We start from the raw sequence: 15,927 nt of genomic DNA on the forward strand, positions 1-15,927 counted from the left end.
CAAACCTGAGGTAAACAGATACACAGGTCTGTCAGTGTGTGTGTGTGTGTGTGTGTGTGTGTGTGTGTGTGTGTGTGTGTGTGTGTGTGTGTGTGTGTGTGTGCGTGAGTTACTTAACAGGTGAAGGTGTATGTGTTAGTACTTGCATTATATATGCAAATCTTCTGCATTTTGTGTGTCGTCATTCTTCGGAGACGCCACGCTGCTGCAAATGTGTGAGTGCATATGTAATTGTGAGGTTGTGTGTGTGTGTGTGTGTGTGTGTGTGTGTGTGTGTGTGTTTAGGTTTAAATTTCAGGGAGGTGACAGGTCAACAGCTCTGTGGAACAAGCCCGTGCAGAGCGACCTGCAGACCTCAGGTAGACCTCGTGTCAGTCTTACTTTCACCGACTTTAATCCGCCTGGAGACACAAAAACAAACTGATAATAACACGGAGAGAGAAAACGCGCTGAAAACGGCCCGAGTCAGCAGGAAAATGCGTAAAGCTATATAATTAATTCAGTTCTGAAAGTGCAGCTCTGTATCAGGGCGTCATTTAATCGCAGCTCTCGCCGTGTGAGAGAACGATACTGTAGATGATCCCAACACGGAACTGAGACAACAAACAAATAAAGTCCAACACAACGTCACAAACTGCACTGTAGAAACGTAACTGACACACTTTAGACAGGAGCTTGATTTTGGGTTGAGGGGAACCATTTTGAACTTGACCAGGTTCTGATTCTACATACTGAAGTTATGTTAAGTTAAGGTCCATGTAAAAAGCTTTAGTTTTTATGGTAATGAGACTGTTTATGTCTTTATTAGATGCTTATTAACATTAGTAAGTGTTATTAATAATTACCCATTATGTCATGCTAAACTGAACTTTTCTTTATTAGGATTAATACTTTATTTCGATGGTTAATTGTGCTTTTTGCAGCCGCCTTCAGTCGGTTCTGCTCGAGGTTTCTTCCTGTTGGAGGCAGTTTTCTTCTTGTGTTGGTTCATTAATCAACACTTTTTGTTTAGTGTCATGAGGTGACTTTTGTTGTGAATGTGGCGCTGTATAAACTAAAGATTGATTAAGTGATTGATAAGTTAATAAATTATTCATTATGCACTTATAAATAGTAGATCACATCACAATGTTTCCTGCCTTTTGCTGGTCAGAGAACACAAAGGCATTAAAAATGGAATTGTAAACTGTGTATTTGGATTTTGGGCTGTTCTGAAGTCACCATGTCGGATGTTGACTTATTTTTCACTCATTTTCTAAACTAAATGATTTCAGCCGCAATAAGGAACTTTTAATTTGTGTTTTTTGAACATCAGCGGGAAAAAAGTAAAGTAAATGTAGTTTAAGTGTCGCACCAACAGACGACAGAGTCTCTCCTCAATCCATCGTCAGCATGAAACACACTTCCCATGATTTATTCGACTCAGATTAAGTCTGAATCCAATCTGGTAGCTGACAGTCTTTACTTTTGTAAATCATAAAGAGATAAATTCATCACCAGTTAAAAGGAACTTTTATTGGTTTTAAACAAAAAAGAAACTCGAACATTAATCACCTCTGGGAAAAATTCTCAGCATCCAGCATTACAAAATCCACCGAGCATCGTCTTTTCTCACACTCATGAAATTGGTGAGCTGCCAGACTGGTTGTAAGATTAGATAAAAACTGGCAAGGCTTCCTAAACAAACTGATAAACTTTCTTAAAGTCGATCCACAAAACTGGCTGGATGTCACGTCAGAGTGGAGGATACGTCTGTTTAAAGTTTAACAGAAGACAACCAGCCGCCTAAATCAAAAGAGTGAATAAAGAACATGGAGCGCGAAAATGCAGATGAGTCTGGTGTTTGTTTGTGTGTGTAACAAAAAAAAATCCCCAAAACAACCACAGAAACATGAGTTTTACAGATCAGGGATTCTGGATTTTACCCCTCATTTCTTACAGTCCCACTACACAGGGGAACCTTCAGCAGCAGCATGAGGAGGAGGAAAGATTCTAGTGTGACACATGACTCTCTTTACATACATGTGGCACGTGACGGGCTTGTGTCTCGGTGTGAGTCAAAGTGTGCAGGGGCAGATAAACTCCGTCTCCTGACATCAACACGTCTGAATCCGTGCGGGACTCTCCCTCCAACACGCAGGTGAATGAGTTCACCGCTCAAACAGGAAGTCGACTCCCCACGCCTCCGACCTTTCACCTACACACGACGAGCAGCGCCAAAAAAAGGCCCCATGCTGACTTTCTGTTTCTGATGACAGCTCTGATTTATGACACGTGTGATTGCAGCACAAACAAATATAACTCAAGCGCAAATTCTGTACGTGCTGCACGAACCCGGGCGATCGCTTCGCGGGCGTCCAGTCGGGCGCTCGGCATCCCTTTCTTGCATTAAGGCGCTCGAAACGCGGGTCTCTGCAGAAACGTGGCTCCGTCTTTACAGACAGAGCGAGAGGTGGTGGGCGAGAATGAATTAGAAGAACTGAGGAAGGATGGAGGGCAGAGAGTGAGTGAGGGGCCCAGGGAAAGGGGGACACGGAGGACAAGGGGGTGGGCTTCACATCAAAGTTGTGTCTGGTGGCTGGAGATTAGGGACCGCATTGCAAGAGGGGATTGTTCACTCCCCAAAGGGTATGAACATGAATGTGTGTGTGTGTGAGGGGGGGTCAGCTCCTCAGGGTCTCTCTCTGGGGGCTGCATTCCTTGTCTGTCATGTACTTTATGGCCCCTTCCAGCTCCGATCGAGGCCCTACACTTTATACACTGTCTACTTTGTTGCCTATTGTACAGACTGGAGGGAACACGGGCTCGCACAGCCAACCGTCCACTCAGCAGCCGGGACCCACAGCAACCGTCAAGACTGCTGAAGATTAAATTACTTGTAATAATGTTTCTGGACGATGAAATTTACCAGCGTTCTGTTACGACATCAATGCACCGAAGCTCGTTTTAACTCTGTGAAATTGGGAAATTGAACTGAAAGTTTTGCGGCTGAATGAAACATTTGGTGACACAAGAAGAGAGAAGAGTAACTGAGAATCTCAGCGATGCACAATAAATAAAGTCGTAGACAAAGTGTGCTGGGATGCATCCTGGTAATTGTTTACCAGTGCAACTATAAAAAATACCAGTGACGACTCATCAGGATTTGGTATCGGTGACATTTTCACTGTTGATTAATCTCTCCGATAGTTTCTCAATTGATCTGATGAGTTGTCTGATCTATAAAATGTCAGATAATGTTGTGAAATGTCAATCGGTGCTCCTCAAAGCCCAGGATCACGTCATCAGAGGTCGTGTTTCTATCCACAACCCAAAAGACATTCAGTTAACTGTCGAAGACGAGGACAGAAACCTTGCGTGGCTCGACAGAGGGGAGCTTTCTGAGCAGCTGGATGTGACTACAGAGGTTGTTAGCTGTTAGCACTTAGCATCGGTGACGCTGAAGTCATGTGATCGTGATGCAGTTAGCCAAAAGTTAGCCTGAGATTTCATTTGCGCATCATAAATCTGTGTAAAGTGCTGTTGGTCTGCGCAGAGAGAGATCAGTCTGCGAGTGTCGTGAACCTGAAAAAGCTCATTTTCTGCAGTTATCCAAACACTAATTGAAACATCTCGTTGGCTTTCTGTTGAGGGAAGCAGAGCGATGCTAGCTTGGATTAGATCTCATCTCTGCTGCTCTCTGTTGCTCAACAACATCCCACAGCAGCGTCCCAAAGCAAAGGCAGACATACGGCCGACAAAACACGTTTCACAGGCGTTCTCACAGACACTCATCATCATCCGGCTCCCCTTTATACTCCCGTCATAGTCGCCACAATATATTCTTCTTCAAATGCATCCAGCTCAAAACCCTGAGCAGCTGTAGGAGCAGCTACAATATTAATCGTGTCTTAAATTCCTTCATCACGATCTTTTAACGACCACTACGAGCTGTAAACGTCCGGCCTAAGTTCTCCTCACACTTGACAATAAATTCTGCGGCAGTGTTACTGTCAGCCGAGAGGAGCCTAAAGGTTCCTGTGGTTCAAGCTGATTGAACTTCTTCCAAAAAAGATCTTGGCATTGCACGTTATTTTGACAAGTGAGCAATTAGGAGATTACAGTGTGAAATAAGTCTGGCTGTAAAACATAAAGAGTTCAAACTGAGTGTGGCGAATCAGACACTCGCTCACCACCAACTCTGGACAAACACTCTCATTTCACCAACTTCAGCAGTTATGACACACAAACAAACTTTTTTTACACTTCGGACAAAGTCAAGAAAATATGGATTTCAGGCATTTGTGGCTCTGCAAGCAGCAACTATTATAGTAAACATAAAACACCTGAGTGCCATCAGAACACCCGACAGCCAAACACAACGCCAACGCTGACTTCACCATCACACACAGCAACATTTCACTATCTTCTGCAGATCGACTCAACGTTTCAACTCCATTTGTAAGTGAATGAAATGATCTAACATGACACAAGTCAGATTTACATTGACGTGATAAAAGGACTCATCGTCTCATTAACATCATCGTGTGACTCATTTATCTCGTAGTAAGTTGTTTCAGTTGAATCCACAGATGTGATCTCAGGATCAGTGCACACTAACACACACACACACACACTCATCAGAAACATCAACTGAGCGGAGATATTCAGCTGACTGCAGTTAAGTTCTCGCCCCTGAAGCGCGAGCACGGTCACATTACTTAGTCACATTACGTGTCAGAAATCTAAAAACTGTCCATACAAGATGTTTCTGTCAGGTATTTGGATGAGGAGAGGTCGTGTTGGAGCTCTTCCTATTCACCTAGCTAATCCTGGGTGGAGATCTGGATCATAAATGAACATAAATGAACTGGCGACAGTCGTTTGTATATCAGCTGTAAACAAAAACTGAACATTTGTTGAAACAATAAGAGTTAAAAGAAGAAAAGTGACAGATTTAGTTTAAATTAAACTGCTGAGATAACCACTGTGAAACCCTTCTGCCTGAAAATCAAATAAGTCGTTGCACTAATCAGATGAAATATGCAGCACAATGATCATGTTAAGCACATATAACTTAATATTATGAGGACTTCCCAGCATGCAATGTTGCATGAGAGTAAAGACTCTCCTGAGAAGATTTCTTTTTGACTGAAACTTCATGCCAGCTGATATAAAAGCTGAAGACATCACTCACCATGATAAAGATTATTACTGTCTTCAGTCTTTGAACCTGACAGCTAAGATATGAACAGTTTGTTAGAGATTAATCTTATTTTATGTAACTTCTATAAGTTATTCTGTGAACTAATGATTTTGAGCATCTGTTTCAGTTTGTACGACTGGACGTGTTCAGTTTCATCTTCTCAGTTTAAGGCGTCGAGTCTCAGCGCAATTTTTGCAAAGTCGACTAAATCGGCCGAAGACTGAGCTCACTCGTTTTTAATTAAGTTGTTTTAATGTTTTGGATGTAAATAAAGTTTTTCACTCTTCAGTCTCATGTGCTTTACCTGCTGTGAGGAGTCAAAATGTCTGCCTGTTCAGAAGTCCCTCTGCATTTTTATTGATTTTAAAGATATTTCTCTAAATAAACTCTTTTATGAGCTAAAAATAAGTTCCCATAAAACCCTGATAGGGTTGTTGGGCCGTGCAGGGGGGAGGAGGTCTGTGTGTTATCCAACCACCTGAATGATGTCAACATTCCTGTGAATTAACGCTCCTTCACTGTACTTCACTCCCAGGTGACTCCTCCCCTTCACCATCCACCGCGTGGCTCCTCTGCTGAACTCTCTCCAAATGAGAGACAGCTTTCATTAGTCGTGTCTGGTACATCTGGGTTTTTTTTTTTTATTTGTTTGTTTTTGGATGTCCTGCCTACAACGGCTCTGTTCATTAGAAACACAACGAGGGTGCCATGAGCAGCAGCGACATGTTCAAGCCCTGGAGCGCGTTCAAAACCAGGAAACCACGACGTGCAACGAAAGAAACGAAATGCAATTAGGAGTAATCCTGCAAGTCAAACCAGATCCAACCACACAACCTGCAGGAGCGATTAAAAAAAACAACAAAATCACTGTTCAAACAGTTTTAAGCTCCAAAGGCACAGAAATGAAAACTCTGCACCAGGAGCAAAGTTGAGTCCAAAGTGATGACAGAAAGAGATGAAACTACTCCAAACTGTGACTCTAGGCATCAGATTATTGTAAGAACACGATAATAACTGCTCTACAAACCCGACACGACACGATGTGGACGCCTGCACGATGACGAGGATGACTGTTGAGATTTTTCTTGTCAGCACATCTACATGCAGCTCGGTGTTTGTCGTGCACATGGGCACAAACACACACACACAGACACACCAAACTAAACAAGTGCATGATGAAATAAACTAAAAGCACCAGAAACAACAAGTCTGCCTCCACACAAACGCAACACTGTGAGTTTTGTTTGTGTGCGTAAAACACGAACGTGTGCGTAAAAGTTTCACTCTTGCGGCTCTTTTAATTACTCAGCTCAAACAGGACAGAAAAAAAAAAAGAAAAAAGAAAAACCGCCCTCCCCCGGGAAAAAACTTACATAACCATCCACGCTTGTTGCACTCATCCACGGCAGGGAAGTGAGGAGAAGGTGAGTCGGTGTCCGGAGAGTCGAGTTTGAGGAGGAATGGAGTGAAAAGAGGTGAAAAGCGAGTGTCGGAGCTGGAAGCAGGGAGCAGGTCCGTCTAGTCCTCAAGCAGGAGGTGTTCACTCTGTCGGAGCATGCTGCTGCAGATCTCTCTCTCTCTCTCTCTCTCTCTCTCTCTCTCTCTCTCTCTCTCTCTCTCTCTCGCGTGCTCTGTGCGTGTGTGTCCCGCTGTACACTGCGTGAACTTGGCTGCGGGTCGGCCCTTCTATAGTCCTCCCCGCGGGGGCAGATGGGAGCAGATTGGTCGCTCGAGTGTTTCCCAGGTGAGAAAGTCAACTCCCATTTTCTGCCTGTGGGGGTTAATAAAAGTGAGCAGGAACTACTTTCTCCACCTCTCCACCTCCACCTCCACCCTCTCTCTCTCTCTCTCTCTCTCTCTCTCTCTCTTTCTCTCACCTCCCAGTCTGAGTCAACCTCGCTTCACCATATTTCCCTAGAAAAACACACAGACTTTCCCCTTTTTGTCCAGAGGGAGGTGAGACGCGCTGCAGCTGAACAGAAACTACAGGAGCCGACCAGTTGACACAACTGTTTCTTACAGGAAGAAGTAGAGAGATGGATGACAGTAGGTTTTAAGTATTGTGTTTAAAGGAAAAGTTTATCCTAAAATTAAAAATCCAGTCATCATCTCCTCCCTCTGTGATGACTGAAAGTCAGGTGAAGTTTTCAACAAGACATTTCTGGAGCCTCACTGCAAAACAGCTGTTGCAGCATTCTGCTAAACAACTGCAGCAGCTGGAGACTTGTTTTAAAACGTTGCTGAATTAGCTGTTAGCACCTCCTGTTTGCAGTGTATTCATGCAGATTCAGACAGTCATCACTGGGTTACTGTAATACTGAAGAAAACCTAAAAACGTAATGTTTCTAAGGCAAGTTCTGCACGTGAGAGACATTATCTCCTCACCTTCCTGTTGAGGGAAAGTCAGATGAAGATTCATGGTCCACAAAACATTTCTGGAGCTTCACTGCAAAACAGTGTTGCAGCATTCTGCTAAACAACTGAAGCAGCTGGAGACTTGATTTAAAATGTAAAAAACAACAACAACAAAAAAGAAAATAACAAGTATGTTCCATAAAAGCTTCGCTGAATCAGTTTTTACGGCCTCCTGTTTGCAGTGTACTCAGGTATATACAGACGGCCATCAATGACTTATTTTCATACTGAGGAAAACTTAAAATCGTGATGTTTTTAAGGCAAGTTCTGCACATGAGAGGAGAAACATTTCTGAGGATTTCTAAACAGATTTCTAAACATTTCCGGAGAGTAAGTGTTGCAGCGTTCTCATAAACAGCTGAAGTAGCTTGTATCTTGTTTTTAAACAGAACACAGTGAGAACTCACACAAAATGAGTTGCTGTCTGTAAGGATTCCTGAGTTTTCCTCACTAATGTATCTGTGGTCTGTTGTTGTGGCTCACTAGAATTTGTTTTTTGAGGTTTAAATACATTTGGCTTCTACAGTTTTAAACTCCCTGCAGACCACATTTTTGCTCCTGGCAGGACTTAAGTCAGTGCCGTTGTTGAAAGACTTGATCACTAAGTAAGTAATGAAGTACTGATATTAGTGTTTATAACCGAATTACCTTCATTTATTTAAGTGCTTTTATTCTGAAAAGTCTTTTCTTTCAGGGCTAATTTGAATCATTTATTGAAACATTTTCTGTCAACTAAACATTAAAGTGAAATAAACAACATCTAATAATCTCATATTGACAGTTTTGATTGGTTGTTCATCATGTAAATCACAGTTTTATGATCCAACATCTGGATTTCTGCCTCCAGCTGCTGCAGGAGCGGCTCACTCTGAACGCATGCGCAGTGAAGAACCCGGAAGTGGACTGCAGAGCGGAGCAGAGCAGTTTGTTGTTTTTTCAGAGAAACTGCTGATTAGAAAAGATGCAGCTTCACTTCACTAAAAATGTTTTACCGGACTCTGTCAGCACCGACTTCCAGAACCTCAACAAATTCAACGAGCAGGTAAATGGACCGCGATTTACCTCGAACCGGGGTTGTTGTTCAGACGGCTAATCGGAAAAAAGCGTCAGTTTAGCTAAATGAACTGCTTGTCTGAGCTCAACTAGTTCAATTAACTAACTTTAATTGTGCTTCGAGCTTAAGTTTGAACAGCTGCCATAGTTTCTGAGGCTGTAAAGTTCAGTTAAAGGACGCGTGGTCGTGAAAATGCGGGATTCATCTGATTTTAGAGAGCTGTCAGTGAACGCACCAGTGGACAGTGACAGTCATGTGACAGCAGCTGATCAATATTCACTCTGGATCAATAAGACAAAACTTACAGTCCACATGTGTCCTGTAAGTTCTCATGTATCATACAATAAATACTCTAAATAAACTGTGACTGTGTGTTATACATTATAATACAGTAAAGTTCAATTTAAAGTACACAACTAACACAACATGAACACTAAAATACCCACAGCTGATTTTAAGGACATTTAAAGTCATTAAAGTTAAATTTTCATTGTAAAATGTATCAAATTGTATGTACAGATTTGTTTAAGAACAATACTGATACTAATATTTGAGAGATTATAAAATCAATAGCTAATAACATGTCAGCTGATCGTAATTCTTAAACTGCAACAATCGATCGATTAGCTGTCAAATTGTTTTAGGAAAAGAAAACTCCAGTTCTCTGATTTCAGCGTCTCAGCTGTGAATATTTTCTGGTTTCTTTCCTCCTCTGTGACCGTAAACTGACGATCTTTTGGTTGTGGACTGAATGAGTTATTTGAAGATGCCATCTTGGGAAATACTGATCATTTTATAGACAAAACAACTAATTAATCAATTGAAAAACAACATTTTTAACCCTCATCAAGAACATGACCAAGATGGAGCAGGACATTTTTCAGTGTAAAAATCAGCCAATTTATGAGACTGGCTCTATTATATCAACTAAAAACAGCTCTTACACTCACTTATAATCCTGAAATTAAAGTAAAAATGAAATGACGACTCTGAAGTCACACTGGTCGCTGTGATTTGTGCATCTAAAAACCCTTCTAATCTAATCTAATCATTTGTTTATATACTGCAAGTGTAAAACATGATTTTAGAGCCTGACTGATAGTTTGTCCAGCCACAAATATATTAGTATTGGTGTGTAATGCAGAAACAGATGATTGAGGTAACTGATTATTAAATTCCAAGTGAAGTTTACTGTTGAAACTATGAATCATCCTCTGTTACTTTATGAACCCAATCTGAGGAATCAGTACAAAGATGTGTATATTTCAGCTGGTAGATAGATATTAGAATAATATAAAATGTTGTACTCTTCCTTGTTTTTAAAACAGACGAAAGAAAACCTCAGTTTTGCTCTTTAACAAGACTTTCATTTTTGTTTTTTCACTCTTTTTTCGCTGCAGCAATTTCTTCGTCTGACTGAAATTCTGTTCCAGTTCTTGCTGGAGCCTAAAGAGGTGAACACACACACACACACACACACACACACACACACACGCACACACACACACACACACAATTTAGATGTTAATGGGACTTTGGACTCAGTGATTAGCCTTGATAACTGAACCGAGGTAAAACATTGCCTGTCCTATTGTGTGTGTGTGCAAATGAATGCATGCATTTGTGGTGCTGTGCGCCTGTCTGTGTGTGTACGTGTGTGTGTGTGTGTGTGTGTGTGTGTGTGTGTGTAGACGGAGAGGTTCATGCAGCAGCTCAGTGAGTTTGCAGGGGAACATGGGATGAGTGCCGGTCCTCTGAGGAACCTGATGAAGAGCGTCCTGCTGGTGCCACAGGGTGGGAAACACACACACACACACACACACACATCGAACAGTTGATTAATTTGGACTGAGAAAAACAAAATCAACAATTAGATTCAGATAATTTGGTGGTAATGTAATTTTGTTCTGGTTGCTCCTCTGTTACTCTGCCGGTCTCATCTACTTCTGCTTCAGTTATTGATCTCCTACACGACCCAGAATGCACCACTGGAAAACTCACCTGAACCTTAACATTCATTGTTGCAGGTGGGGAGCACAGGTGTGTCATTCAGTCCTCAAGCAGATAAGTCTTGAGGAAATATTTTGACATTTAGGTAAATAATCTAACTTGCTTTCTGTTTTGAAGTCTGATGAAAAGATCAATATATCTATGCTAAGTATTTAGCTTATGTTTGTTTAGTTTAGCTCAAAGACTGGATGCAGACAGAAACAGCTCACCTGTACCTGCTGTTTGATAGAATAAAACCTTTACAAAGCTTTCACAGAGCTTTTTTAACTAGAGGACAGAGCCATGCTAACTGTTCCCCCTGCCCTAGATCGTAATGCTAAGCTAAGCTAACGGGCTGCTGGCTGTAGGTTCATATTTAGTACACAAACATGTGATGTTCACATTAAACTCTCAGCAAGGAAGGCAAAGTGTATTTGTGGTTGTAGATCAGTGCAGATTAGAGGATCCAGAAACAGATTCCTCACTCTTTTGTCTCTGAAGGAGCCAAAAAATTTAGTTTGACATCACTGGAACATTTTCTGCTCTCGAGGTCTTGACACAACACGACACGATATAACACTAACCACTGGTTTTGAGTTTTCCCACATGGCTCAACCCAACTCCTCCTGAAGGTTCATCTATAAAGTGTCAGAAAAGCTTCAGCTGCAGGAAGCTTTATTCCGCCTGGGTGACAGCGATACGCCTCTTTTCTCCTTCAGGAGCCCTGAAGAAAAACCTGACAGCCGAGCAGATCAAAGAAGACCTCGTCACGTTAGGTACACATCCGTGTCCATCACCGCACACTCGATTATTAACTGGGGTTAAGTATAGCTGCTGGATATTGTTCTCCTATAAACCTGTCGGGTTGAAAAGGTGGCAGCTAATTCCCACGAGCAGCATTTCTATTCCTTGTTACTGTGATGGTTTTACTCATGACACCAAACCTGTTCAATCTGCTGATTCTTCAGGACTTAACGAAGACAAGGCAGCTCAATTTTCACAGCAGGTAACGCTCCATAAATGACCATATTACATGTTGCACACTACACTACTCGTTCACGGCCATTAGAAGACGTCATATGAGACAGTTTGGGGCTTTCAGGCACCTTCACTGATAAAAAAAATGTAGTTATTAACATTCAGAAAACCGTCCTTGATGTCCTTGAAAAATAAAAAATCCATATTTTTCCTCTCACTGTCGCTCCTGACTCACTTAACTTGTGGTGCTCAAAGCAGAAAAATAAAAAATTAAAATGTAGGAACTATTTTCTTTCTGTGTGGCCATGCAGAAGAAAGTGTTATCCAGTTTCTGGAAGGAGACGTTGTTGTTACGTCTTTAAATGAATTTACTTGACGCTTTGAGCTCCACAAGCTGAGTGACATCTAGTTTTTTCTAACTCCAGGACTCTGAAACTCACATCGGAGCAGTCTAGATGGATAAATAACACAACTGGTTAGAGGAACAATATGTGTTGGTGGTTTTGGTGTGAACCGTCTCTTCTTTTTATACCAGGTGTTATTTGTTTTATGCAGTCTGTGACATTATTATCTGTACTTGCAGTGGGGCGAGCACTACGCAGCGCTGTCCAGACTCGCTGTCAGACAGACTCTGATGGTGAACCAGCTGGTCGACATGGAGTGGAAGTTTGGAGGTAAGACGAAGCAAAACAAGACATTTAGAGAATCGTAGTCTGATCACAGCGGGAGGACGGCTGCAGTCGTGTCTCCTCTCACTCTGACAGTTCATATTCATCAGCACAGAGGCTGCAGTCTAACACGGTCGTTAGCACAGCGTCCGTCCTTTAACACTTTGTTTTGGCTTCATTGAAACGCCTCTGATGTGTCTCTATCAGGCCTCAGTGTTTATTCATACGGCCTAATGACCTCTTAAGGCTCACAGATAAAAGAAATGCTAAACCACTGGGCAGGAGAGTGATTAGCAGTATGCTAAGCTAGTGGTGAGCCGATCTTCATACAGGAGTGGACAGGGAGTGTCTGAAGAGCTGCACTCATACATGTTCTCTCTGTGAGTGTACAGTCAGTGACATGTTAATCACCTTCAGACCGGCTGACGGGTCGCGTCTCTGCATGTTCGCTCTCACCGGCTGGGATTCAAGTGGACCATCTCAGATAAACACTGAGTGTGTGTGAAGGCCACAAAAAGGTCTTTTTGCACATTTTATTCAGATCAGATCAGGTCACTGTCAATCAGCTGACTGCGATGACATCTACTTGTAACAGAGTATTTCTAAGGTGTAGTATTCCTCCACCACTGCATCACACATTATGGTACTCGTGGAGCATTTAAAGGATTTCTGTGGAGTTTGGAACACTTGCAGGATAAACAGTTTTGTTTTTATGTTGTGTTTGATGGCAGCTGTGGCTCAGGGGTAGAGCCAGCATCTTGTTATCAGAAGGTTGTTGCTTCAGTTCCCCTGGTCTGCATGTCAAAGTGTCCTTGGACAAGATACTGAACCCCAAACTGCTCCTGATGTGCTGGTCGGCACCTTACATGGCAGCCACCGCCATCAGTGTGTGAATGTAGGAATTAATGTGAGTCGCTTTGGACAAAAGCGTCTGCTAGATGTTGTAACTCCTCAGCTGATTGACAGGATGGATGTAAATAATTTAGAATTTAAAATGTTCGGAACATAACATCCAAAAAGGCAATTTTAACACCTCAGGGTTACACAACTGTGCTTCTTTAATGTCTTTATTTGACAGCTATCAGTAGACAGATGACAGGAACTAAAAAGATTAATGCAACTTGAGGAAAAAATAATATAGATTATACTGATTTGGTTCTTTTCGAACATGTGATTCAAACAGATTTCACTTTTTTATTTATATAACATTATATCCCCACAAATATCTGACAGTGGATCTTTGGGAAACTATCAGTGAAGCGTTTATTTCTAAAATAGTCTTTCTTAAAATAAACAGAAGAAAGTAGAAGAACGATCAGGTGTTCTCGTTTGACTGATGATCGTTGTCGTTTCTGACCTCCACAGTGACAGTCGGCACCAGTGAAGTACAGAAAATGGGTAACATCTTCCTGCAGGTATTAAAGCCAAACACACACACACACAAACACACACACACACACACACACACACACACACACACACACTTGTTCAGTTGTGTTGAACTCAAACTTTGTCCTCCTGCAGTTGAAGCTGGTGGTCAGAAAGGGGAATTCCACAGAAAACGTCTACATGGGTGAGTGACTGTGTGCCGTTACTGACACAAACAGACAGAAAACCTTTAATTATGTGTTCACGTAATTTATTGTATGTGGTAAAGTCCTCCTCCAACGGCTGCTTTAATACTGGAAGTCACGTGTCAGAAGAGTTTCATACTCGGAGCATCAGATACGAAGCGCAGCTGAAGTTGTTCAAATATTTGAAAAAGACCAAACACTTCTTTTTTCGTACATTACCCCAAACTGCTGCTGAGTCGCTGAACACAAGCAGCAGAGATATTTATAATCAGCAGGAATGTACAGTCTGACCCGCCGACATGGAGACTGTAATTTACTTTCTCTGTCTTCAGTCTGACATGCGGCTGCAGAGTCACATGATGCAGATGATGATTCAGAGGTTACCAGGAGATCAACATGAGTTGTTTTTGTGCTAAAACTGCACAATTAATGCCTGTTATTGGTTTATTATGTCTCCATTCATTCAACCCTTATTTAAATCTCGAAAAATCATTGACAGCAGATAGTCACAGTATCACTTTCTGACCATGTTGTGCAGCCGCATGCAAACTACAGCTAGTGCTAAAACATGTTAGTTTGAGTGAAGTGACCCTTTTTGAGTGAGCTCTCTGGTGGTCAGTGCTGGAAAACACATTTTATCTAACAGCAAATATTGTCACAATCACACTTTGGATCTACAACCCTGATCCCAAAAAAGTTGGAATGCTTTGGTTCTTTCCACTTTGTGTGTTGCAAACATGAAGACCAGATTCATTCATTCATTCATTCATTCATTCATTCATTCAAACAGAACAGGTGTTAACAAACAGAACCAATGAACACAATCACAGAGCAAACAAACAGAATGAGCACATACAAATGATAACAGATAAGAAGCAATATGACAGAAGACAAATAAAAAGGAGAAAAGTTTTTGAAAATGATTAGAAACTGCAGACGAACGTGACAAAACACAAATAAAACTGAGGTGCGTATCATATAAATGGCAGACAAACATACAGGGAAGCACGTAGTTGATGACAGTTTAATTTAAATGCTGTTTGAAATAAAAGTCTTAAACTGACCTGCAGGTTTAACTGTATCAAGTTCAACTGTACTTTGTAAAATTGTTGAGTTTGGAGCATCGAATCTGAAAGCAGTTCTCCCAAATGTAGAGTTTCCTGGTGAACTTGGATCATTGTAAGCGACTCTGTGACCAGTTTAATAAAGAGCTCATACATGGTGCCATGTTGCCCTTCAAGGTCTTTAAAAAGATATATATTTACTAAAATAAGGACAGTAAAGTTTATCAGTCTGAACATTAAATATCTTGTGTTTGTTTAGATTAGTTTGACACAGCGTCACGACTTCTTGGGGAATCAGGGTTGTAAATCTGGAGCGACCAAACTCATGAAACATGATGTACCACAGGTTGATTATTCCAAAGTGTGAAAGAAAGTCATAAAACTGACATTTTATTTCTTGTGTGGTTGTGTGAGAGAGTCATAATGAGTTAATCTCAGTCTGTTTATCTGCTGACTGCTTCCTGTTTTCTCTCCTCTTCTCATCCAGAGCTGACGCTCCCTCAGTTTTACAACTTCCTGCACGAGATGGAAAGAGCTAAGGCCAGCATGGAGTGTTTCAGCTGAGTGTGTGTGTGTGTGTGTGTGTGTGTGTGTGTGTGTGAATGTAAGAGAGAGTGTGTGTGTTTTCATGTCAGGCTGTAGCTGCAGGGCAGTGTGTGGTATGTGTTACGTCATTCTGAGTCTGTGTGTGGCTCTGACGGCCTCCCAGCGACTGAAGCTCAACACGAGATACAATTTATTTACTGCCAGACGTTTATACGGAAATCTGCTAATAAAAATGAATGAAATGAAAACAACCGCGGTCTGCGTCTTCTCACAGCGTTGATTTATGTGGGAATAGAAGCCGCAGTCGTGTGTGTGTGTGTGTGTCTTCCTCGGTGATCACAGGAAAAGTGTTTGTTTGAGGAGCAGGTCTGACATCTTTCTGTCTGTTGTTGAGACGGAACTGTGGAGACATTTTAATCCAAAACAAACATTAAAATGCAGAGAGAAGCTTCAC

The 15,927-nt window shown here is 41.7% G+C and overlaps 2 protein-coding genes across 3 annotated transcripts in view; one reads left to right on the forward strand and one right to left on the reverse strand.

The window, feature by feature from the left end:
* dnmt3bb.1 (DNA (cytosine-5-)-methyltransferase 3 beta, duplicate b.1) overlaps positions 1 to 6,848 on the reverse strand; it is a 38,282-nt gene extending 31,434 nt beyond the window's left edge. The window contains exon 1 of one of the 2 annotated variants that reach the window (XM_037104409.1): positions 6,559 to 6,848. In XM_037104409.1, the coding sequence (XP_036960304.1) occupies positions 6,559 to 6,566 (8 nt within the window). In that variant the 5' untranslated portion in view covers positions 6,567 to 6,848. The remainder of the gene's footprint in view (positions 1 to 6,558) is intronic. The other variant, XM_037104410.1, reaches the window with a different exon arrangement.
* Positions 6,849 to 8,454: 1,606 nt separating this feature from the next.
* On the forward strand, positions 8,455 to 15,721 carry commd7 (COMM domain containing 7). The gene is made up of 9 exons (XM_037104411.1): positions 8,455 to 8,642; positions 10,055 to 10,108; positions 10,346 to 10,448; positions 11,363 to 11,419; positions 11,612 to 11,649; positions 12,205 to 12,295; positions 13,655 to 13,704; positions 13,814 to 13,862; positions 15,415 to 15,721. Exons 1-9 carry the CDS (start codon positions 8,562 to 8,564, stop codon positions 15,489 to 15,491), a joined length of 600 nt encoding a protein of 199 aa, XP_036960306.1. The 5' UTR covers positions 8,455 to 8,561; the 3' UTR covers positions 15,492 to 15,721.
* The last annotated feature ends 206 nt before the right edge of the window (positions 15,722 to 15,927 follow it).

The sequence above is a fragment of the Acanthopagrus latus genome, chromosome 7 (assembly GCF_904848185.1).
Source record: "Acanthopagrus latus isolate v.2019 chromosome 7, fAcaLat1.1, whole genome shotgun sequence".
NCBI lineage: Eukaryota > Metazoa > Chordata > Actinopteri > Spariformes > Sparidae > Acanthopagrus > Acanthopagrus latus.

Bases quoted from the DNA above. Each gene is read 5' to 3' on its own strand.
- commd7 (XM_037104411.1), top strand. From the start codon at position 8,562: ATGCAGCTTCACTTCACTAAAAATGTTTTACCGGACTCTGTCAGCACC. The intron at 8,643-10,054 runs GTAAATGGACCG...TTTTCGCTGCAG, and splicing joins TCAACAAATTCAACGAGCAG to CAATTTCTTCGTCTGACTGA. The intron at 11,650-12,204 runs GTAACGCTCCAT...CTGTACTTGCAG, and splicing joins CAGCTCAATTTTCACAGCAG to TGGGGCGAGCACTACGCAGC.